General features: G+C 35.9%; 1 protein-coding gene across 8 annotated transcripts in view; it reads right to left on the minus strand.

The window, feature by feature from the left end:
* TBCK (TBC1 domain containing kinase) overlaps window positions 1-26,927 on the minus strand; it is a 243,420-nt gene that overhangs the window by 197,427 nt on the left and 19,066 nt on the right. For all 8 annotated transcript variants that reach the window (XR_014243643.1, XR_014243644.1, XR_014243645.1 and 5 more), the window contains one exon: window positions 525-639. Coding sequence is in view for 5 of the 8 variants with exons in the window: in XM_082389068.1 (XP_082245194.1) it covers window positions 525-639 (115 nt within the window). In the remaining 3 variants the exon portion in view is untranslated. The remainder of the gene's footprint in view (window positions 1-524; window positions 640-26,927) is intronic.

The raw sequence follows: 26,927 nt of genomic DNA on the forward strand, positions 1-26,927 counted from the left end.
AAGATTTCCAAGTAGAGAATCAGCACTCCAATTAAAAAAAGAAGCTAGGTATGAACAGCTGGTAAACAAAGAGAATAAATGAGGAATAAAGTGAAAAGAGGAAGTAGGAAAGAAGAATACAGTGGAGAAAACACAATTCAGTTGTGCTATGAGAAAAATATTCTACGTAAATAGTCAGAGAATCTTTCTTAAGGTGAAAGCAAATTCAGAGAAGGAGTGGATTGGGAAGCCACAATGTGTATCTTTTAGAAAATGAATGGAAGGAAAAACAAAACATGAAGTTAGAAAATGGGTCTGGGGAAAAAAGAATAATGCATGTGAAAGACACACGGATTCATATAATTTAGAGATACTTTTTTTTTAAACAACCACAAGTATATTACATTTGTATAATCTTTTCATCATGAATACTCTTAAGACATATTCTAATTCTACAGTCCCTCTGATTAACTGAGTGGGCCTGATTTCAGTAGCTTCCAACATGAAATAAAAAGCAAATACTTAATATACTATTTGATGATTACCTTTCGATCCAAAAGGATATTATGAGGAGACAGTGCCCGGTGTACTATACCATGTTTGTTCATATACTGCAAGCCCTGAAGTATCTCAAATGCTATGCACAAAACCTTTGAATATCTACAAAGAAAACAAAAGAGTCACAGATCAATAGGACAATTACAAAGCAGATATAGAACCTGTTTTAAGAAATAAAATGAGGTTCAGTGATAAAATTCAAAGATATATATATATATACATATTTTTTTTTTTGGCCACGTGCCTTGTGAGATTTTAGTTCCCCGACCAGGGACTGAACCCAGACACTCAGCAGTGAAAGTGTAGAGTCCTAACCACTGGACCACCAGGGAATTCCCCAAAGAGCTACATTTTTATTGTACCTCCTCTATTCAGAGAAAATAGACTCTACACATTTTCTCAACTATCTACTTCGACATATTTTTGATTTTCCGCTTACAACAGAATTGATCTGACAAAGAACGTACAGTTTTCTAAAGGCTACTCCAACTGAAGTATTATTCTTCCACGAAGGTAGTTTAATATTGGTGGTATACAAATGACCTTGACCTTCAGCAGGTTGGGCTTTGCCAAATTATCAGGACACTTTCAGATATATGGCAGAACTAAGTCAATGAAAACCACCTATCCTGCTCAAGACAAAACACCTATGTCCCTGAAAAATAGCTATATTTTACAGCAGATAGACATGAGCTTACCTTCCAGATCAATCCACAAAGCAACCTCCAGTAATTTATTAAACATTTCTTTCTTATCCTATTCTCTCTTAAGCCAACTTCCACAGGGATGCCCAGTTTCTTTGTCTTGCTCTCTCTTCCTCTCCCTCTCTCTCTCCTTTTTTTTTTTTTTTTTTAAATAAAACATCATTCATATAGGAAGTTAGGAAGAATATACAGAAAAGTAGGGGAGAATAATTCAAACCCAATCCCCAAACCACTAATATTAACATTTGGGTATAGATCTCTTTTCTTCCCATTTTTTTTTTTTTACACTTTAAATCAGACTTTAAAAAACTAAATAAATATGAGGGTAACAACTAAATTAATTTTTTAAAAGGTATAAATAACAAGCTAATAATAGAGATACAATGAAATTATAAAAAAAAATAGTCAACCTAAAAGCAGGGCAAATAAAAGGAAAAAAGAACAAAGAACAAATGGAACAATTAGAAAACAATTAACAGATTTTAATTCAGATATAGCAACCATTACATTAAATGTAACTGCTCCAAACTCACCAATTCAGACTTGATTATATTCAGGTTACAAGGAACCCACATTAAACAAAAAGTGTTAAGTTAAAAGATCACTGATTGTCATGGGCTTGGGTGGAGGGAATGGGTTGATACAAAGGAGTATGAGAAAATTTTACATGATGGAATTGTTCTATTTTTAATTTTGATGATGGTTATAGGACTGAGTTGGTCAAACTGATTTAACTGCACACTAAAAAGGGTAAATTTTAAGGTATGTAAATTAATCGCAATAAACCTGACATAAAAAGTAGGCCGAATACAATTTTAAAAAAGAATAATTGCACTATAACTCCCTCCTCTAAATTAAAACCATAAGAAAGAACAAGAGATGAAAAGTTAAAATCTCTCTCTCTCCTCATCCTAGTCTGACTTTCCAGAAGTAACCATCTTTAGCAGTTTGTGTTTTCAACTCTTCTGGTGGTTAGACTTTTACATAATTATAATTAACTCTTCACTATGCAAGATGATATAATTAACAAACTTCCCCATTTTCCTTTTCTAACTCCTGATTTTTTTTAATTAATTAGTTTATTTACTTATTTTTGGCTGTGTTGGGTCTTCGTTGCTGTGCGCGGGCTTTCTCTAGTTGCGGTGAGTGGGGGCTACTCTTCGTTGCAGTGTGCAGTCTTCTCATTGTGGTGCCTTCTCTTGTTGCAGAGCACAGGCTCTAGGCACGTGGGCTTCAGTAGTTGTGCATGCAGGCTCAGTAGTTGTGGCTCACGGGCTCTAGAGTGCAGGCTCAGTAATTGTGGCTCACGGGCTTAGTTGCTCCGCGGCATGTGGCATCATCCTGGACCAGGGCTGGAACCCTTGTCCCCTGCATTGGCAGGTGGATTCTTAACCACTGTGCCACCAAGGAAGTCTCTTTTTTTTTTATTGTTTATATTATTTTACATTATCAAATTTTATAAGACAGATAAAAGATACCTTTGCTCCTTTCTCGAAGGCTAAACAAATAAACAAGTAAATATATAACGTGATAATATAGTGATTAAGTGCTAAGGAGAAAAAGTAGAGAAGAGAAGAGAGAATGTGGGTTGCTATTTTATATATACAGTGTGATCAAGGAAGGCTTCACTGAGGTGACATTTGTGCCGAAATCTAAAGGAAATGAAAAAGACATGCAGCTCCCTGGGAAATGTGTGATTCAGGCAGAGGGCACAGTAAGCAAGTCTTAACTGGAAGAATGCACAGCAGCTCAAAAAGAGAAAAACAAACAAACAAAACCCACCAAAAAATGCAATGAAGCTACTGTGTATGCAGCAGAATGAGCAAAGGGTGAGGCTGGGAGGAGATGAGGGCAGAGAGGTAGCAAGTCAGAGGGCTAGATCATGTGAGGCCATTTAGGCCTTGGCTTTTACTTTGAGACAGATGGGAAGTGTTTTGGTACACTGCTGTACTACGTATAGTAAAAATATACCATGGAACTAAGCAGAGAAAGAAATAAAAACCTAAGCCACTTAACCCCTAGCTCTCCAGAGAAAATATCTCAGTCATCAGGATTTAATGGATACTATAATTTTATAATTATATCTCTATTCATGAAGGTTATCATCAGCTACTATCATTTTTTATACCTCATATGATTCTTTTTGTGTTTCTTTTGTATTTAGCTAGAATATAGCCATGAGAAAATTTTTCATAAGGGTGGCATGAGTAGATATTTTAAAGCATAGCATGTCTTAAAATGTCTTACTGTCTCTAAACTTAGAATTTCTCCATTGTCTTCAAGTGTTCTTTATTAATGGTGAGAAATCTAATATCAGTCTGATTCTAATTTTGTTGTAGATACCATGCTATTCCTCTGTGGAAGCTTTCAGGATTCTTTTATACTTTATTCTTAGACTTATAAAAAATTTAGCCCAATATGTCTAGTGTGTGGGCATTTGAGAATTTGTGCTTGTAAGCATTAGGTCTGCCATTTTAATCTGAAAACTCACATGTTCCATTAACACAAAACATTAACAAGGAAAAGTTGATCTGTTATATCTTTGATTATTTTCTCCCTCTACTGTATCTTTTAGTTGGAACTCTTAGGGGGCAGATGAATATTGGATTTATTCTCTATATCAACTTTATGATTTATTTCCTATGAGCATGGCCTATTATTTAATTTCCAAGATCTCTCTTCTGGTCTCCAGTTGTTCCTTTTCAATACATCCTGTTCTTTGGCTATGGATACATTATTCTTTTGAGTCTCTCTGAGGATAGTTATTAGAATTCTTTTAATTTAGGGGAAAAAAAAGTATGTTATCCTCATTTCCTCTGGGATAAGTTTTTTTAATTTTTTTTTCCTCCCTTGACTCTTTCTCTCAAACTATTTCTTCCCTCATATATCTGGTACTTCCTGGTTGTCAGCCATATTTTAAAATAAAGCAATAAGTTGATATTCCTCATGAAGTATATAAAAAAAACAACAACAATAAAAGTTACTATTTATAAAGAATTCTTATTAAACTGATCTATAAACTATTCTACTTTATCAAATAATTTCTCCCATACTAAAGTGCCACAACAGCCAGTATTAAGCAAATAAGATGAGATGAGAACAACTAAGAATTAATAGAGTTTTCATTAATATCTGCAAAAAAATAAACCAACTATGTAAAGGAAAAGATTCCAAACTTTAAAACAACTACAATTACATTGATAACTATGTGCACATTAAAGAATGCAAACCCCTCCCCTCTTAAAAACAAAGAAAAACTTTCCTTGAGATTGATTAACAAATAAAACATAAGAACCTAGTTTTCTGAGGTCATTTGCTGAGTCAACTTTAATGTAGTAATCTCTCTTGTCCTTGTTCTTCTCTCTGTATCCCTGTTTCTGTTTCTGTCTCTGTCTCTGTCTCTCTCACACACTCTCACACACACACACGTCACAAAATCTTAAAAGTTGATGCCATATTCAGCTGCAACACTAGAGGACCTCAGCTGCACACTATTTCAATACAGATGTCTTTCTCGTGAAATTAAAACCAAATCTTTAAAGTGACTTTTTCATTAAACCAGTTCTGAAACAGCTGAAAACAGAAGACTGCATCTTCTACTTTCTCGACCTGCTTTTGTTAGCTGATTTTAAGATATAATTGGAAAACACTTGCATGTCAAAAAGCACATTCATGCTATTATTGAGCTGGTGAGCATTTACATTGAAAAAAATTTTTAAAATATGAACGTATAAAGCTGAGCTTATGACACATCTTTTCTTAGCTATTACTTGAGATTATATATGAATTACAGTTAATGAACTCAGTATTCTTCAGTTTAAATCAGACAGGAAATCAGATTTACTTTTCTGTCCATTTGTGCTCTTGGGATTTAATTTTTAAATTTATTTTAAAATATAGGTATAAAGGAGAAGAGAAAGCTAATGCTATTTTCTATAACGGAAAAAAGAAATCAGTATTTGTGGAATTTTGTATACTTATTTGTTTTTAACTGCTTGGTACTATGTTTTTAGGCCTCTGCATTTTTAGGCTCCATGGAAGAAAAATTGATCTCCACAATCAAAAAGCCTACAGCATAGCTGAAAACACAGATTTATAAACCGACAATTTTAATACAGTTGAATTCAATAGAATTTTGATACAATTATAATTTAATAATTAAGTTAGGAGATGATAATCATGTTTTTTCTCTGTCTTGAGAGTAAAAGAAAACATGAAAATTTATTTATTACATTGGTGAGAACAAAGCAGACCTACAAAAATCATAAATCTTGGAAAGTAATAAGATTAATAACTAAAAGAGAAAAAAACATGACTACCACCACCACCACCAAGAACAAATGTCGATAATTTCTCGGCATGACTCAACTTGGCTGTATTTGGATATTAAATATGACTTAATGAATTTCAAATCTATTAATTTAGTACAATACCAAGTATGTTTTGTTTATCCCTTTCCAGATGTATTTCAAAGGAAATTTATACTGTGTGCTTCTGATTCAATCATCTGTAAATCATCTGCAGCTGTTTAGCTTAGTTGGTTAAAACATACTGAGGCCAAGATCATGGGTTTAATATCTATAAGGATTAGTTAGCTTCCCATGTTCATAGCCACAGATTTTCATCAAACTCCAGCCAATATCCTGAAATACAGATAGTCTGTCATGAGACATTGCTCAACTGCTACTTACTCAAAACATCTTGATTTTCAACTACAATCTCCTATACTTCTCTGTTCCCCATTCCTCAGGACCTGCTCTCTAATCTCATTAAGACCTTGAAACCCCTGTTATCTCAACCAGTCCTTTTTTTTTTTTTTTTTTTTTTTTTTTTTTTGGGCCAGGATCCTTAATGGCTTCTCATCAAATGGCTCTACCCCTGGTAGAATTGTACGTCTCTATTTTCTGACAGTACATAGTTGCAGGGTTTATTAATTCTATGGTAATAATTTCTGTATAGGTTTGTCTCTCTCACTGTACCTTGAGGCAGTGGTACCTTGAATACCTTGAAGCTTATTCGACTTGGAATCCCTATGCCTACCATAGTGCCTATAAGGTAGGTGCTCAATAAATGGGTATCACATAATAGGTGTTCAATAAATGTATACAACCACATCCATGATGGTGCAAGAGGGTGGAGATAACAAGATTAAGTTCATCACTGCTAAGGAAATAACAGCTCAAAAAAAGTATATTAGACTAGACTGTATTAGACTAGATCAATGGTGTTAACTTCATTTATAAGAGAGTGTATAATTCTTCAGTAAGTCAAGAAAACATAAATTGCTTAAGTTCACACAATGGCTATCCAAAAAAGAAAGTACTAGTTTGCTGAAAATACACCTCTCCTTCTAGTCTTTTATTTACTGAAAGAATAATGAGCCACTGTATGGTGGGTAATATGATAATCTTGTTAATATCTGGCTAAAACTGCGAATTAGACTAAGTCGTTAAGATAGATTCCTACAATTTTTCTAGCTCAAAAAAAAAATACTTGTTAGTATTTGGTATCTGAGTTGAGTTCACATTAAATCTGCATATATTAGGGGAGGCTTAACATCTTTATGAATTTGAGTTATTCTATCCAAAAAAAAGGGTATGTTTCTATTTGTTCAAGTTTACTTTTATGCCTTTCAGAGTTTTTATTATTTTTTAAAAACAGGTTTATTGAGGTATAATTGATATACAAAAAACTGCACATATTTAACATATTTGATGGGTTTGGACATATGCATACACTCATGAAACCATCACCACAATCAAGGTAACAGACATATCCATCACCTTCAAAAGTTTCCTTGTGCCCCTTTTTGTTTGTGTATGGTAAGAATAATAAATATACAAAAATATATAAGAAAACACTGGGAAAAAAATCAATGAGGGGGACTAATTCTGTCAGATTTAAAACATACCATAAAGATTCTCTTATACAACCCAAATGTCCATCAATAGATGGTTAAAGAAAATGTGGTATATACATACAATAGAATATTATTCAGTCTTAAAAAAAGAAAGAAAATCCTGCCATTTGAGACAACAGTATTGATGAACCTGGAGGACATTATGCTAAGTGAAATAAGCCAGACACAGAAGGACAAATATTGCATGATTCCACTTACATGAGGTATCTAAAATAGTCAAACTTATGGAAGCAGAGAAGAACAGTAGTTACCAGGAGCTAGGGAGACAAGAAAATGGGAGCTGTTCAATTGGTGTAAAGTTTCAGTTATGCAAGGTCATTAAGTTCTAGAGATCTGTTGTACAACACTGTGCCTACAGTTAACAATACTGTATTGAACTCTTAAAAATTTGTTAAACGGGTAGATCTCACGTTAAGTGAGATCACACACAAATAAACAGGACTCAAGGAAACTTTTGGAGGTGATGGATATGTCTATTATGTACCTTGATCGTGGTGATGGTTTCATGGGTACCTGCTTATGTCCAAACTCACCAAATGTATATATTAAATACTTGCAGTTTTCTTGTATATTAATTATACCCCAATAAAAATGTTGAAAAATAAATTAAAATGAGGAGAAATTCCTATCAGCCTCAAACCATCAGTTCTTTTCAGTACCTGCAAAGTTTCCAAGAAGAGATGTTATTCAGATTGCAAGAAATAGAGGCCAAGAAAGAGAATGAGAGGTCAGGATTGCGGAGATAGCTTTGGAAGTCATTCATAGATAGGTGGTAACTAAAGCCACACATGCTATTTCCTCAGACCCATAATCCCATGATATTTAAGGGCCATTCCATAAGCCAAAATACCCATACAGTCAGCAAACCAAAGGAGGAAACACATTTCTGGATTCTATGAGTTCAAGATGTTCTTTCACCTTATAAAACCTGATCATTCCCACAGAAATTTTCCTTTTGGTCTAAAACTTTCTTTACTTGGTATTAGCCTGAGGTAAAATGTTAAGAAAAGAGGAAACACAGATGAAATATAGTTAGCTACTGTGTGATTTAAGAAATGGAAAGGAAAAATAAAATACTCGTGATTAATGTTCAGATAATAAAACAACTGTATAACCCTGTGTTATCTTTAACCTAAACTGTCCTATAATTTCAAGGCAAAAGAACTAAACTAGTGTAGAACTTTTAATGATTCACTGGTTTATAATTTCAGAATTTGGAGAGGGGTATTTTCAGTGATGAGTTAATGTCTTTGATGCTCTTAATTTGCCTCTTATCACTTACTAAATTTTGACACTTTTTAAAAAATATCACAATACTTAACAGAGCAATTTTCTTCTAAAGGAAAAAGAAAACAAGAAAGATTTTGGAATTGAAAAAGGAAATAACTCATTTTGCTACTGGCACACATGTTTGAGCCTAAAAGGATACCCACCCATACTAAATTTAAAAATTAATTTGCTTCAGGGACTTCCCTGGTGGCACAGTGGTTAAGAATCCGCCTGCCAATTCAGGGGACACGGGTTTGAGCCCTGGTCCAGGAAGATCCCACATGCCACGGAGCAATTAAGCCCATGCGCCACAACTACTGGGCCTGTGCTCTAGAGCCCGCAAGCCACAACTACTGAGGCCATGTGCCACAACTAATGAAGCCTGCGTGCCTAGAGCCCATGCTCTGCAACAAGAGAAGCCACCCCAATGAGAAGCCCAAGCACTGCAGCGAAGAGTAGCCCCTGCTCACCGCAACTAGAGAAAGCCCGTGCACAGCAACAAAGACCCAATGCAGCCAAAAATAAATAAATAAAAATAAATTTATTAAAAACAATTAATTTGCTTCAGATTCAGATGTTTTGAAAAGGAAGTTGCATTGATTAACTGCTTACCGAAAGATTATTTTGTAATAGGTCTAAAAAAAAACACCAAACAGTCCATCTGTCCATAAGTTGTGAGACTGGGCATATTTTATAATTCAATTCTCACTCCAAAAAAACCAGTTGAAAGCTCTAAGTCTGGAATGTGACTAATTCTCAATGGGATACAATAAATTGGGAAACTAACTTTCCAACTTTAATACTAGATACCTTTCCTTTCTCAGAAGAAAATTAATTTGATAAGATCAAAATACATATGGAAAGCATAGTCTAGTGGTTTGAGGTTCAGACATAAAGCCAGGAGACTCTGTCACTGATCTGCTATGTTTGGAAAGTGTTCCAACTTTATCCTGCCTCAGTTTGCAGTTTTATAAAGTGGGAAATATAACACCAAACAGGGGCTAAACGGAGATCAATGAGCTATTATTGGCCCTACACAGAACGCTGATCATCTTAAAAGCAAAACAAAACAAAAAGTCCAAGTCCCCCTCAAAAAAAACTAGGGTCTTGATAATAAACAATATAATACCATTTTGTTACAACACATCTGTATATATATTTCCATAAATTAACAAAGATTGTAAACTGGGCTCTTCAATTATTTCCATGACACAACTAAATCTGAAGAATGATTTTCTAATTTCTCTGTGAGAATAAAATCACCACTTGATAAGCAGAATTGGAGGATCCCAAGGTGAGCTGGGTATATTTCTGCCTCATCAATGTTTTCTTCTCCCAAGCAGCTTTACTATCCTGGCACAGAAAACTCCAAAACCATTTTTTTTTTTTTTCCACCAGAGTTACTGACACTGGCAGTGCAAATGCACTGGGTAATAAGTTCCACCTGCCAAGCCCTGGCAGCATTTGGGATGACATAAAGCTATAACTTTTCTCTAAGACAGAACCTATGATGGTTCGTATTTGGTTGAATCTGTACCCTAGCTCATTCCTAAGTTGTTTTTTTTTAAATTAAACTTAAATTTATTTACATATTACCGTGTGAACAAAGAATGAACATATTACTGTTACTGCTCAGAATTTTTATTTGAGGCTAATTTACATTCTTTAAGTGGAACAGTTCACATTTTTTAGGCAATCCATCACAACAGTGAACAGGAGAGGGCCTTAATTTTATGCACTTGTTTAATAAAATGTCTGCTGCAAACAAAATTTATCAAACTGAAGTGTTCAGTTCAATGCTGTGTTAGTCTGTGTCAAGCAAATTATAAGAAATATGACTGATGAAAATTTCCTATTCTATTTATCAGAAGTTGAGGTGATACAGTAATCATATTTTGATCAAAGAATCCAAAACTAAGGTTCCTATGGTCCATAGAGAAGGTAGAACAAGGCAAGATAACAATTTAATAGCCAGGGCTTTGTTCTCAAACCTAATGTAGAACTCGAGGGAGCTTTGTTTACCTACATTTCTCCTTTTTCCTAAGTCAGATCACCTGAATGAATCCGTCTTGTCTATTTTTCCTAACCTTCAACTAGAGTCACAGGTCTTAACACTATGACGCAAGAAAGATCAGACTAATTTCAGCATGCTTTTAGAAGAGAGAGTGAGAAAAAGCTTTTACCTATAGAATCCCATAATGACCCCAGAATACTGTTTAAAAATTGGAGGACAGTTATTTTTTACCAAGTCACAGAAAAGTATTATGTTGATGAATAATAATGTTAGTTGATGTAGCCTAAATGGTGCCCCCTCCCCCAAAATGTGTCTACATCCTAATCACTGGAAACTGTGAATGTTACCTTATTTGGGAAAAGGGTCTTTGCATATGAGGAGATCATCATGGACTATCCAGTTGGGAACAAAATCCAATGTCAAGTGCCCTTATAAGAGAGAGACACACAGAGGAGAAGGAGATGTAAAGACGGAGGCAGATACTGGAGTGATGCGGCCACAAGCCAAAAGGAAACAAAGGAATACTGACACCAGAAGCTAGAAGAGTCAAGGAAGGATTCTTCCCAGGAACCTCCAAAGGGAGTAGGCACCAACACCTTGATTTCTGACTTCTGACCTTCAGAGCTGTGAGATAATAAATTTCTGTTGTTTTAAGCCGCTCAATTTGTGACAATTTGTAGCAGCAGCCATGGAAACAAGTATAGCTGGCTATAAAGATACACATGACATCAAGGTAACTAGTTTATCTCCATCATGACATGATTATAACAGAGTAATTCTTTCTTTAAATGATCTTTATTTACATACAAATTATGTACAATGAAATATACTCATTTTAAATATATCATCAGAAGAGTTTTGACAACTGTACTGCCTCAATCAAGAAACAGAACATTTGCATCATCTCAAAATAAATTCTCTTATTCCCTTTCCCAGCCAATCCCATATCCTACCCCTGGCTCCAAGCAAACACTGAACTGCTTTCTATCACTATAGATTAAATATGTCTTTTCAAGAGTTTCAAATAAATGGAATGATACAGCACTATTTTATGTCTAGCTTTTTTTTTTTTCTCAGCATGACGTTCTTAAGATTTATCCATGTTGTTGCCTGTATTACCAGTTCATGTCTTTGTATTTCACTGAATGGATATGCCATAATGTTTATCTATTCATATGCTGAAGGACATTTTCTCTTTCAGACTTTTAACAGCTAAACACAGTATAGTATTTTACCAGAAAAGCTGTAGACACATTTAACATAAAATTTCAGAAGAAAATAAAGAACAATACAGAGTCCCAGATTTTTGAGGAGTCTCACATTCTTAAAACTGTCATTATGGGAGAACAAATAAAAATTTGTGGGGAAAAACTAATAAGGAAGACTATCAAAACATGAAAATTACGATCTGGGGTTTGTCTTATATGTATGTGGTAGAACTGGGGATGTTCCATCATTATCATGATGATTCTGAAGTACTTATCTACCTTTGAAACTGAGGTAAATGGTGTAAAAAACAAATGATTTTTTATGGCCTATCACCAAGACAAACAACATTGACAGCTGACAAAATGTCTAGCTAGTGAATAAACTAACATATGAACAGAGAAAGTACAATTAGATACTAATAGCATGCACAGGTCAAATGCAATGACCAGATTGCTTGCAGCAGAGAGCTAACACTTTCATTTATTGAGATGACTAGAGCAGAGAAAAATCAGAATCTTTCTTCTAGGTAATGTGGGAGGAGCTCATAAGTAGGAAATCTCTCATTCTTCATATGACCACCACTTTTTCATCTTAAGTCATTGTCCAAAATAGCACATATTAAGACTCATCATCTTAAACAAGAGTGCCCTCTCCTACCCTCCAAAACTGTTCTAGAAAGGAAAATAGGGAGAGCACTTTCACTGCTTTCTGATGGATGTTTTTAGTACTTAGCTCTCCAAGTTCATTTCCTCCACCTCTCTTCCCACGGACCCTCTGCCTCTACTTTAGTCACATGCTTGCATACCAATGTCTTTTTGCACTTGCTATTTTCTCTGCCCTTCTAGTTGGTCCACTTAGATGATACTTATCCATCCTTTAAACTTCAACACAAGCATTATTTTCTTAGTAAAACTTTTCTGGATTCTCCTGGTTGTGAGGTACTCTGTCTACCAACATAACTTGCATACACCTCTTGTGAGTACATTCCCCCCCCCCACAAAAATGCAATTTTCTAATTGTTTGTTACAGCTCTGTCTACTCACTAGCTAGCAATTTCTTTAAAGGCTGGGACTTTATATTTTCATCTTCAGACACACTAGCACCTAGTCCAGTATCTGAAACATATATGTACTTGAAGAAGTATGGAATGATCCTTGAGTAGATTTTTATCATAATTTAAATCATAATTGGTCATCATAGAAAGACTGTAACTGTTGCACAGGCAATGCTTATTGATAATAATATCAAATAATCATTTAGTACACTATAGTAGCTATAATAACAACTCTATTACCACTACTGCTACTAATAGGAAACAGTTTACTTGTACTATATCAAGTGCTGTTATAAGTAATTCACATCTATTACTTCATTAATTCTCCCCACTATCCTAGAAGGTAAAAAAATTGAAGCACAGAGGCACTCATGGAAATGAGTTGATTCAAACCCAGCAGGTTGGTCTTAGAGTCTATGTCCTTAACCACTACACTACACTGCTTTTCTGTGTTTAACAGCATGGATGGTGACATCAAAAGAGAAGAGTTTAAGCTCCAGGTAGTGATATAGTAACTGAGGCTTAGAGCAGTTACTTTATCTTTAAAATGCAGTAGACATTTGTTGTTTCCCTTCCTGGTATCCATGCCCCTTTCTTCCAATGATAACTTACAATTTTCATTTCAGGTTCCACCTCTCTCCTATACTCCTCAGCTCACTTGTCCTGCCTTTAGGAGTGGAAACATGACTCAGGCCGGCCTTTGTCAATTGTTTTCTCCTGGCTATAATAATTGTTCTGATTGAAAATCTTAGGTCTTACACAGCATCCAATAAAAATGGCTTGCTCCTTTCTGGAAGACTGAGAGGATATGAAGTTAGAGTTATGACCATTTTGCCATCATTAGGGGAGAACATGGCACTCTTACAACTTATTAGTTGTATGATCAGGGAAAAATTACTTTACTTCTTGGATCCCTCATAAGAGCCTAACTTTCCTCACACATCAAATGGAAGTAATATTAGTAAACCACATCATAGAGCTCCTATAAGAAAAAAATAAGATAACCATTGTAGAGTGCTTAGGACAATGTCTAGAACAAAGTATTGCACAAAATTCTGCAATTATGCTGTTGCTACCATCATCATTATTTTTGTCTAGTCCTTCCCTTTTGAGGTCCTGAATAATTTAGGATAAATAAATCATTTCTAATTTAAACTTTGCATTTGCATAAATAATTGAAATAGGTGGCTGAGGAGGCCAAAATAAAATAAGAACTCATGAACCCCATGTATATTGTTTTGTAGTATATATAGTGTTCATTTCTCCACCCCAACTATCTTACAAGAGAAACCAGTTTGCCATGAGTATACCAATAATTTTTGTCATAAAAAAACAAGTTTTGCTTGCTTCTTTGTCTGACAAAGTGAAAGCACTGGGTTCTCTGGTTTCTAGTTTGATAAAAATGCCAGGAAACAAAGAAATCCCCACAGAGCCATCAAGATAGTCTGATAATTAATGGATAGGACTCATTGAACTTGGAAATTTAAAGCAGCTCATTCTCTCAAACGACTGTGCTGTTTGAACAGGACCTGTCATAAAGGCAGATTCTGGAGTACTGTTGCTCTAAGAAAGGCTACAGTGAGAACAGGCCTTTCAGAGGCACAGTTCACTATTTATGCTACACTGTGACTTTAGTAGATATTTGATATTCTGTAAACCTTAGATCACTCACTAACTAGGAGTAATAACCTTAAAGTTACCTATGAAAAGTATATAGCAAAGTAACTAGAATATAGTATGTGCTCAATAAAAATACTATGTCCCTTCCTTTTCTCTAACCCTCTTGTTTATGAATGATATGATTAAATGTTTTAAATTTAAAAGTGCTCCACTTAAAGAATGTCACAAAGCTCTTAAAAGTGCTGCTAACATTAACTTATTTAAGTCCTTATATATATCATTCCCTCAGTATATACCAAGGGTTAGGGTGTAATGTGTAACACATCCTATTAAAAAATGTAGAGAAAGCTCATTTAGATAGCTCCTAAAAATTTTTGCCAATTAATTATTGACATAATTTTTCAAGACTAACATTTAAAAGAGGAAAGGAAAAGTTATAACTACCATTCCACTGACCATCATCTTAATTAGTATCTATTAAAGTCAGTCAGTTTCTGTTGGTAAAGCTTTTGGTTGATTTTTTCGATATGTCATTTGCTTTTGACACCACAGACAATATTTGCTTATGTGCCAAACTATACAACATAAATATTATCTCAAGGCTTTTTAACATTCCTCAAAAACCCTATAAGGAAATACTACTGTAAGATTAGAATAAGCAAAAATGGCCCACTCTGTCAGGGCAAAAATCTGTTTTGAGAGAAAAATACAAAGAGCCAGGGATAGTCCTCCCCTCCTTAGCTTGAACAGCTTTTAGGTGAACTAGATGTCTGCCTGCTGACATTGTAGAGAGAGGTCCTTTTGCATAATGATGACGTGACCCTCCATCCAGAAATAGCTTCAAGAAATTTTGGCCAATTATTGCTTAAAAGAATTTCTAACCTTTAATTATGTCAAAACTGAAATCGTTTTGGAGAGTATAGTGACATCCAGATGAATAATTTTAAATTTTATTTATTTATTTATTTATGGCTGTGTTGGGTCTTCGTTTCTGTGCGAGGGCTCTCTCTAGTTGTGGCAAGCGGGGGCCACTCTTCATCGCGGTGCGCGGGCCTCTCACTATCGCGGCCTCTCTTGTTGCGGAGCACAGGCTCCAGACGCGCAGGCTCAGTAATTGTAGCTCACGGGCTTAGTTGGCCTAGTTGCTCCGCGGCATGTGGGATCTTCCCAGACCACGGCTCGAACCCGTGCCCCCTGCATTGGCAGGCAGATTCTCAACCACTGCGCCACCAGGGAAGCCCCAGATGAATAATTTTAAAGAATGCCTTTGGACAAGTTAACTCTTCTAGGTATCTGGGGGTTAGTTTTGCTATATTTTGACAAGTTTACCCTTGCAGACTTGCTCAAATTTTAAAATCTTATGGGGGCTTATTCTATGATAGAAAAGAACATTTGACAACTTCCACTCTCAATTCTGTTTTCAAACAAAGACAATTTCTCCCATGTTTTATTCTGCTGTCCACTGGGGCTAAAATCAAGTATGCGTTCAAGAATTTGATCAGATCCAATCTTGCTCTCTGAGAAAAGTTCTGACCCTGCTAGCAACTATGACTGAAACCCATATCCACACAGAGATAGGATCACCCTCCATTCAGTCAAACACACCTTTTATTAAAAGATTAAAGAAGTATTTATTATCCTCAAAAACAATGGCTATCTCAGTTTTCCAACTATCTCTTCTCAGATGACCACTAGACAGAAATTGTCAAGTCGCCTTTGCTGTAGCACAAGCGCCCAGTTTGGAGATTTCTGGCACCCTGTCTACCTAAAATAGTTTCATATCTAAGTTCTAGGGACTATGGGCTAGTGAATTTGCTCTAGGCCTTAATATTATTCAAAGACTACATTAAATAATCACTTTCTACCTCACTGGATTATTTGATCTTCCAAAAGGAAGATTTAATCTAATACACTTAAGAAAAAATTAGATGCTATGCAGTTTGGGCGATTTACTGCTAAGTAAGCAATATATTCTAACAACTTACTGCTGATATTTTTATATTGGCCTTGTTTCCTGTGACCTTACTAAACTCACTTATTAATTCAAAGAGTACTTTTTTAGATTCCTTAGGATTTTCCACATAAACAACCATATCATCATTAAATAGAAATATGTTTCCAACTCTTCCTCCCCTTTTTATCCTTTCTCCTCTTCCTTCTTCTTACAATCTATAGGTCTTATGTTTATTTTTGTTGACCTAGTTCATGTTTGTATTTTTATATACTGCATGCCTATGCTGCTTGCATTTCTACATATGAGCCGACAAACAATTGGAAAATAAAACAAATTTATCTATAGTCATATCAAAACATAAGATACTTAGGAATGAATTTAACAAAAGAACAAGAACTCTACACTGTAAACTATCAAATATTGCTGACATAAAGAAGACTTAAAAATCTGGAGAGAGGGCTTCCCTGCTGGCGCAGTGGTTAAGAATCCACCTGCCAATGCAGGGGACACAGGTTCGAGCCCTGGTCCAGGAAGATCCCAAATGCCATGGAGCAACTAAGCCCATACACCACAACTAGTGAGCCTGAGCTCTAGAGCCTGCGAGCCACAACTACTGAGCCCGCGTGCCACAGCTACTGAAGCCCGTGCCTAGAGACTGTGCTCCACAACAAGAGAAGCCACCGCAGTGAGAAGCCCGCACACTGCAACAAAGAGTAGCCTCCACTTGCCAAAACTAGAGAAAGCCCACGCACAAGAATGAAGACCCAACACAGCCAAAAATAAATTAAATAAATAAATTTAAAAAAAAATTTGGAGAGAAACAACATGTTCATTTATTGGAAGACTCAATATTGTTAAGATGTCAGTTGTTCCCAAAATTGCCCGTAGATGCAATGCAATCCCAATCAGAATACCAACAGACATTTTTAGAAATTGAGAAGGTTATTATAAAATTTATCTGGAAATGCAAACAATCAAGGATAGTTAAAGCAATCTTGAAACAAAAGAACAAAGTTGGGAACCTTATATTTCCTGACTTCAAGATTTACTATAAAGTTAGAGTAATTAAGACAGGCATAAGGATAGAAAAAGAGATAAATGAAACAAAATAAAGGCCAGAAACAGACCTACAATTACATTGCCATTTAATTTTCAATAAAAACACTAAAGCAATCCTATGGGAAAAGAAATATCTTTTAAACAAATAGAGCTGAAACAACTGGATATCCATATGGCAAAAACTGAACTTGAACACCATATACAAATATTAAATTGAGAAAGATCAAAGATCCACCATAAAATCTAAAACTATAATGCTCTAGAAGAAAACATATGAGAATATCTTCATGACTTGGGAGAAGGCAAAGTTTTCTCAAAAAGCAATAACCAGGCTTCCCTGGTGGCGCAGTGGTTAAGAATCCGCCTGCCAATGCAGGAGACACGGGTTCGAGCCCTGGTCCGGGAAGATCCCACATGCCGCGGAGCAACTAAGCCTGTGCGCCACAACTATGGAGCCTGTGCTCTAGAGCCCACGAGTCACAACTACTGAGCCCGCGTGCCAAAACTACTGAAGCCCGTGAGCCTAGAGCCCGTCCTTGGCAACAAGAGAAGCCACCACAATGAGAAGCCCACGCACCACAATGAAGAGTAGCCCCCATTCACCCGCACACAGCAACGAAGACCCAAAGCAGCCAAAAAATAAAATGTAAATAAAATAAATAAATTTTAAAAAAACAGCAATAACCAAAAAAGGAAAAATTGGTACACTAGACTTCATTATAAATAATAACTTCTGTTCATCAAGATACACCTTAAGAATAGACAAGCCATACTGGCAGAAAATACTTGCAAAAAATATCTAGCAAAGTCTATGTATGGAGAATATAGAGAATGTACAAAGAATGCCTAGAAATCAATGATAAAAAGACAAATAACTCACTTAAAAATGGGATCCCCCAAATTGAACAGATATGTATGTCATGATATGAATGCCCAATTAGTACACAAAAAGTGCCCAACATCTTTAGTCATCATGGAAATGGAAATTAAATCTACAGTGAGATACCACTTCATACTCACTATGACTAAAAGAATGAAAACATCAACTGCTGGCAAGGATATGGAGGAACTAGAGCTCTCATACATTGTTAGTAGGAATGTAAAAGGTACAACATTTTGGAAAAAGGTCTGGTGGTTTCTAATAGTATTAATCATATACTTATATACTTGTACGTATACATACACAGACACATATGCTTATACATATATAAGCCATCACTTCTACTGCTACATATATACGCAGAGATGTGAAAACATTTGCCTACAGAAAGACTTATGAGGGACTTCCCTGGTGGCACAGTGGTTAAGAATCCGCCTGCCAATGCAGGGGACATGGGTTCAATCCCTGGTCCGGGAAGATCCCACATGCTGCGGAGCAACTAAGCCTGTGCACCACAACTACTGAGCCTGTGCTCTGGAGCATGCGAGCCACAACTACTGAGCCCGAGTGCCACAACTACTGAAGCCCGTGCGCCTAGAGCCCGTGCTCCGCAACAAGAGAAACCACTGCAATGAGAAGCATACGCACTGCAATGAAGAGTAGCCCCTGCTCTCCACAACTAGAGAAAGCCTGCACGCAGCAACGAAGACCCAACGCAGCCAAAAATAAATAAATAAGTAGATAAAGACTTATGAGAACACTCACAGCAACTTGTTATGACAGCCAAAAACCTGGAAATATCCCAGGAGTTCATAAACAGATAATTGCTAAATAAACCATGGCATATTCATAAAATGTAATACACCTCAACAATAAAGAGGAATGAGTTATAATACACGAAACCACATAGATGACTCTCAGAAACATGAGGGTGAAAGAATCCTTACAGAAAAGGGTATATACTGTATAATTCTAATTATATAAAGTACTAGAATTAGCAAAATTAATCTTAGGCAAAAAAATCAGAAAAGTGGTTGCCTCTAGGAGTTGGGGGTGGGGTGAATGGCAAAGATTTACTGGGAAAAGGTATTAGGAAAATTTCTAGGATGATGGTAGAGACCTAATCTTAATGTGTATTTGGGCTACAGAGATGTATATACATTTTTCAAAATCCATCAAATGATACACAGGCTTTTGTACTTCACTAAATATAAATTTTATCTAAAAAGAAATCATAAGCATACATATTGAATTATACTTAATGATATACATGCTGAAAGATTTAGGGATAAAGTGTACTCATATGTGCAACTGACTTTGAAATGCATCAAAGTAATAGAATGAGTTAATGAGCAGGTAGTGGGAGGGACAGATATATGATAAAGCAAAAGTTGGCAAAAATGTTAATTGTAGGATATAGGTATATTGTATAATTCCTTCAACTTTGCTATGTTTGAAATTTTTATAATTAAATACTAGCCAAGAAGAAAATAAGTTAGGTAATATAAAGACATTTTCAGATCACCAAAATCTGTAAGAATTTGTCAACATCAGACTTGCACTAAAAGAAATTTTAAAGGAAGTTTTTCAGGCTGAAGGAAAATGAGACCAGATGGAAACCTGGATCAAAACAAAGGAATAAAGAGCTCAGGAAATGGTAAATACGTAGTTAAATGCAAAAGAATTTTTTCTCCTCTTTTCTCAAGGTCTTTAAAGAAATTGTTTAAAGCAAAAAACTAACAATGTATGGTCAGATTTATAATACGTATAAAGTAAATATAAATTGTAAAATGTATGACAACAATACCCAAAGGATGGGAGGACAGTAAATACTGACAGAAGTATATTGTTATAAGAATCCTACATTATATATGAATTGGCATAATATTAATTCATGGAAGACTGTGATGAATTAAGGATGTATATTGTAATCGTTACCACAAGCACTTAAAAAAGTATAGCTAAAAAAAAAGACAAAAATAAAACAATAAAAAAACCCTCTGAGCCTCTTACAGACTGATTTCAAGTACTTATTTGTGTTCTTTTACATGTTGACACCTTATAATTTATCAACTCAGAAGTTTCTGCTTTTCAAACATTTCCCAATAGGAAATTGTACTGGTTAATTTCAATTTCATTACTATTTCCTCCTTCTTTTGCCTTTCATGGGTATAGACAATACCACAGAATAAAATTCAAGGTGTTCCCTTAAAGTCAGTGCAACTCCTAACACAAACCTCCTTAGTTAGTTTACTAAAGTGTCCTCACTCACTGAAGGAATTAATTTGTTTAATAGGAGGCAAAACAATGAGTAAATGAAAAAAATGCTGTGATAGTTGACTACTGAGGCTACAGACATGATTTTCTTAAAGTAGAAGTTATCATAGGTGAAAATAATTTCCAACACAGATGGGCCCTATCGTTCTCAGATCATTCTGCTGTTAAAACAAAAACATCTTTTAATTCCCACCTCACTAGTAAAATTAGAAAATGCAGATATTTCACTTTTTCTCTCCAATGTGTTAAATAAGTGAATGATCCTTAAAAGTTAAAAAACCCAGTACTTTTCATTTCTTCTCCCAATGACCCCATCTGTTTAAATTAGACAAAGCATAGAGTATCTTCCTCTAGCAACAACTTAACTTCTTAGACCAGATATTGCCAATTGGCTGCCCATTGGCCAAATTCGGCCCATTATTTTGTTTTGTTTGGATCATGATCTTTTAAAACTTTTTAACTACTTGAAAATGTTTAGAAATTGAGATTTCACGTAAGAATCCAGATTCTGAGTTCTTTTGAAAATCTGAAAGAGATGGTAAGACCGGGACACATTCTTACAAGGCAACAAAGGAGCTGGAGCTGAATATTAGCTGCATCTTCTTGATGTGTTACCTGCTTTCCAGTTTAACCCAGTTTCAGTTCAGTACACTTCACTCAAATTACCTGCCTGGACTCAAATGAGTTTATAATCTCTATTACAAATATTCCCCATCCCAAATTTAGTCTCCTTCCTCACTCTAGTCTTTACTCTTGTGCACTCACTCACGCTCTCTTTCTATCAAAATAACATGCATCTATTACTTCACTAAAAATTTCAATTGAGGATGTATTTGGCTTAAAAAAAAGTGTCTCTAATGGAAAATAACAGATAGGTCAGCATTCTATGCCAACATATTTACATGGTTTCTGGCCATCCTTTTTGTACATGGACACTGAAGTAGTTCCCTCTCCACAATAAGAATTTTATAATAATAAACAAAGGGCTTACTTTACTCTTGACTATAATTCTGGAAAATAGCATATAATAAAGTTTGAATTTAAACTTTATTAAAGTTTGATATTTTTTTTTTTCTGAAGATAACTGGCAACTCGAGTGACTCAGAAAAATTTCTTTCATCAAAAATACAGAGGTTAAACATGCTTATAACTGTTGAAAGGATTATTGCTTAGTTAATTAATCATTTATCTTTTTTTTTGGCCATGCTGCACAGCTTGTGGGATCTTAGTTCCCCAACCAGGGATCAAACCTAGGCCCACAGCAGTGAAAGCACGGAGTCCTAACCACTGGACCACCAGGGAATTCCCTCATTTAGCTTTTTAGAGATTGAGGTATAATTAATAATATGAAACTTAGATATTAGCGAGGAGGGAAGACTTTGGTAATTATCTGTATAAAGAATGTGGTAGGGCTTCCCTGGTGGCACAGTGGTTGAGAATCTGCCTGCCAATGCAGGGGACACGGGTTCGAGCCCTGGTCTGGGAAGATCCCACATACCGCGGAGCAACTAGGCCCGTGAGCCACAACTACTGAGCCTGCGCGTCTGGAGCCTGTGCTCCGCAACAAGAGAGGCCGCGACAGTGAGAGGCCCACGCGTCGCGATGAAGAGTGGCCCCCGCTTGCCGCAACTAGAGAAAGCCCTCGCACAGAAACTAAGACCCAACACAGCCAAAAATAAATAATAAATAAATAATAATAAATTAAAAAAAAAAAAAAGAATGTGGTAGGCAGAATCCTCCCAAGATTCCTGTCACCTGGGTTTTAATTCAATCACTAGTCTAGGTACTACTGTACAGGGACTTTGCAGATGGAATTAGGTTGCTAATCAGCTAATCTTAAAGTAGGGAGAGTACCCCAAATTATCAAGGTGGGCCACCATAATCATGTGAACCCTTAAAGTAGAAGAGCAAAGCAAAAGAGTCAGAGAGAGTGACAGAAGAGGTCAGAGTTTCAAAGTATCAGAAGGACCAGGCCTGCTGCTACTAGCTTTGAAGATGAAGAAATGGGGCCATGAGCCAGGGAATGGTGGTGGCTTCTAGAAGCTAAGAACGACTCCTGGACAGCAGCCAGCAAGGAAACAGGGATCTCAGTCCTACAACTGCATGGAATTAAATTCTACCAACACCGGGAATAAGCCTAGAAATGGATTCTCCCCTGGGGCCTCCAGGGGAAATGTAGCCCCACCAACACCTTGATTTTGGCTTTGTTAGACCTGAAGCAGAGAAACCACCCAAGCCCAATAGCCTTTTGATTTATAGAACTATGAGATAATAAATTTGTGTTACTTTAACCTGCTAAATTTGTGGCAATATGTTACAGCAACAATGGAGAGCTAATACTTTGCTGATGAATGGAAAAAAAAGGCTTTACACAAACCCTAGCTGAACAAGACCAGCAACCATTAGTTATAAAGTCACACACATTTCATGAATTACTGGCGCAGCCATAAAATCTACTTTGATACCTCCTCAAAAAGGAATCTCACATCAGTTTCAAATCTTGCACATTCTCCCCAAAGCACCTACTTTCCTGTCTGGCCCTTTGTGGGCTTTGGGGAATTATGCTCTTGGAATGCTCTAACTGATAAGAGTGTTTTGCCCATTTGAAGCCTTGAATCACTCTAGCTTGTCCAGATAGTTTGTGCAAACAATGTGATTTATGTTGAACACCTGCTTCCTTCTGTGTTGGGGGGGGGGGGTGGTCTGGAGCATCATTAACTGCAATCAGCCACACAGGCATTATGTACCTTTGTGACCAACCCCCAACAAAAATTCTCACTCCTAGGCTCAGGCCAGCTTCTCTAATAGGCAATACTTTGTGCATGTTGTCAAAATTTTTGTGCTGGAGAAATTAAGGACATCTTCTACAACTCTCCTGGGAGAGAACTCTGGAAAGCTTGTGCCTGGTTTCCTCCATATTTCGCCCCGTTGTTTTCTCTTTGTTGGATTTTGCTTTGCACCCTTTTGCTGCAATGAGTATAACGTAACCATGAGTATAATAACATCTGAGTCCTGTGAGTGCTTCTATTGAATCACTGAAGCTGGGAGTGGTCTTGGTGACCCCTGACACATCACAGTTCCCACCATCTCAGCCAAAATGATTTACTAATACGAAAGAGAACACCAAATATGACACTTGCCATAAGACTAAAAAATTTTCCCAGATCTTTACTAACCAAATTGAGGTAGGCAGAATTCTAAGATGGTTCCCCAAATCCCTGTACCCTGATGTACACCTGGCATAATCCCCAAGACTATGAATACGATGGATTTTACCCTCATGATCACATTATATTCTATGGTGCAGCTGACCTTATCACATGAGCCCTTGAAATCTGGATCTAGAGGTTAGAGACAGAGGAAATAAGAGAGATTCCAGGCATGAGCAAGATGTGATACAAGGGATATTATCCATTGCAGGCTTTGGAGATGGAGAAAGCCACATGATAAGGAATGCAGATGGCTTCCAGGAGCTGAGAGCAGCCCCTCATTGATAGTAATCAAGGAAACAGGGACCTCATTCCTACAGTTGCAAGGAACTGAATTCTGCCAACAACCTGAATGAGCTTAGAAGTGGATTCTTCCCCAGAGTCATGAGAAAGGAAATCGACAATTTGTTTCCTCGAATCATTCCATTTTTAAAGAAAATAATAAATCTCGGAAATAAATATATTTCCAAGAAAATAATAAACTAATTACCAAGATACATTTGCATTATACTTTCACCAAAACTCATTTGTTTGGGAAATATAATTATGACACATGATTAAAATGAAGATAATAGGGAAATAGAATTCAAACTGCATGACTAAACTAAAAACATAATTCGTTCATTTAATAGTTAATTTATAACACATTAACTATATGCAAACTCTTATGCTAACAATTTCGGGAGACAGAAAAAATAAAAAATACTGTATGCATGTTAAAAATGTATGGTTAATTAAGGGAAAGTAAACCATACCTTCCTTAATTAAATAATTGCAAGGAAAACAATTATAATCTAGGAGGGGAAAGGTACCCTACAACTAGAGAGATACAATGTAATAAAGGAATTTGGAGGAGAAAAATACAATTTGTGCTTTGGTTCAGTGGCATGGTATAGAGGCAGACAGAGGTAAGTGAATTACTTGAAGAAGTGTTATGTACACTGTGCTATCTACACTGGGCAAAAAGACAGCTTGGTCTTCAACAAGGTATATTTCAATTGTCTGGCACTCAATTTCTTCAACCATATATTGGCAACAATGAAAATACTTGAACAATTTAGATAACCTGGAAGTAATTTAGAGAGTTTGAAGTCAGGTCCTATGCCTATAAAATGCATTTTCTTCACACACACACACAAATGGAGAACCACAAAATGTTTTTGAGCAGGGAATGGACTCATCTATAACAATATTAATATAGCAGCAGAAAGTAGGAGTAACTGGAGTATGGAAAGACTAAAAGCAGGAAGATCAGTTAGGAGAATGCTGCAATGCAATAGTCAAGCTCTTTGTTACTGAAGCCTGAATTAAACAATGTAGAGGACAGCAGAGACAAGAGAAGTATCACCGAGGTGGTATTAACAATACTTGACTGGCAAATAGGATAAAGGATACAAGAGAGGGAGAAAGCAAAAGATCGCTGCAAGATTCCATGCCTGGTGAAAAGCATCTTTTTTTGGTATTATTTTCTGTCTTTAAACAAGACAAGTAAAACTGGAAGAAAAATATACATCAGTTACATAAATCTTAAGTTACTTGACTATACTGTGGTAATTTCAAATGCATTTTGAAAATAGGGCCCTTGAAGGCAAAAAATGTATAAGAGCCTTAACTTCTACCACCAGGTTATATTCTAAAATAAGAGTATCTACTATCTATTTCTGATGACTATGACCCGTGGCTCATTATCCATCTGTGGAGCGTATTCTAGAATGTGTTCAAAATTCTTTGGAGTATCTAATTCAGTGAGTAGGCAATCATTTAATAAGGGCAAATAAAACTTACTCATCCGAGTAAGTCAGATCATGTTTTCCATCAAGCTAGTGAACAGCTGCAGACATAGCCTGCTTCCCATCAAAGTCTCATGTATAACCTCTGCAATGTTGATGGTTCTCTGGTAAATTTTCAAAACCATAACCCTAAAAACATATGACAAACTACATTTTATTGAAGAAACTTGCCTGCACTACTCACCCTGCCTTCACTTGCAAATGTAAGGACAATGCAGGAGCTTTACTGCAAGTACCAAAACTCTGCTGAATATCTGTCTATGAACTATACTTGCTGGCACTTTTATAGATTAAGAAAAAGTACATGCGCTGAATAACACAAACGGGAAATGCTTTCCAAATAGCACCTAGACTTAAAAGACAAACCATTTCCCTCATGCTTGTTTTAATAGGAGTGACAAAAGGTGTATCTCTTTTTTAACATTTTCTGGAAAATATTTTAGAAATGAGATGAAATTTAAATTTCTCCACTTTTTAGTACCTTGAATCTGGCTTTAGGGTAGCAATTAAATAGATTCACAGGCACCAAATATGAGATGATTTCAAACAAATCTTTCAAACGCTGTACTTTTTTTCTTGAAATGTACTGGTTATAAGAGTTTAATTGAATCCCATGCTTCTATGTTTCCAGCAAATAATTTTGATCATTTAACTGAAACTGGAGAGGATACTGGCAAGAGAGAACTCTGGCACAAGTAACATATAAAAGCCATATAAAAGAGAGAAGCTTTCTCCAAAATTAATTCCTCATATTCAAGCTTGAATAGACTCTAAAGAAAATGAGTTTTCTCTTTCAAATCAGGTTAGCAAACTACCCTCACAAATAACATTATTTCATAAAAGACTGACTCAATTATAAGCTCCAGGTCATAGCACAAAATTATTATTTTTGGTTTGGATAACATGAATTCTCAAAAGGGTTTTATGGCTATTAAAATTATAACAAGAAAGAACACTTAATTTTCTAGTGAGATCTGAAACCTCAAGACAGTCTTAAGTTACAATACATTTGTAATACGAATTACTACCATAATGTTTTAGTACAATATTGCTTAATTAAGTGATATTAAATTTATCATGAAAAAAGTTAGGGAGTAAATTGATACAAGACTCTTCTCTAAGTTTCTAGTTTTCATTCCTCTATCCCCCATCCCACAAATTTTACAGAAGACGCAAAATTTTCTTCAAAATATAAATCCAGTAAGATACATGCCTTAAATGATGCTTAAGTTTGGACAATGAACTGCAAATAACTACCAGACAACTGGCAGCTTACAGTTTTGCAACAGATGTACAAGTAAAAATCATGGATTTCAAATAGCAATCCCATCTAAACAGATTTCCTGTTTACTTTGCATCAGCCTTTCTTACAGGTGCAGGGTGCTTACTTTTGGCAGTAGGGGAAAGAACTGATTTATAAGCCATAAGAAC

Source organism: Balaenoptera borealis (genome assembly GCF_965194805.1).
Source record: "Balaenoptera borealis genome assembly, chromosome: 4".
In the NCBI taxonomy this organism is placed as follows: Eukaryota; Metazoa; Chordata; class Mammalia; order Artiodactyla; family Balaenopteridae; genus Balaenoptera; species Balaenoptera borealis.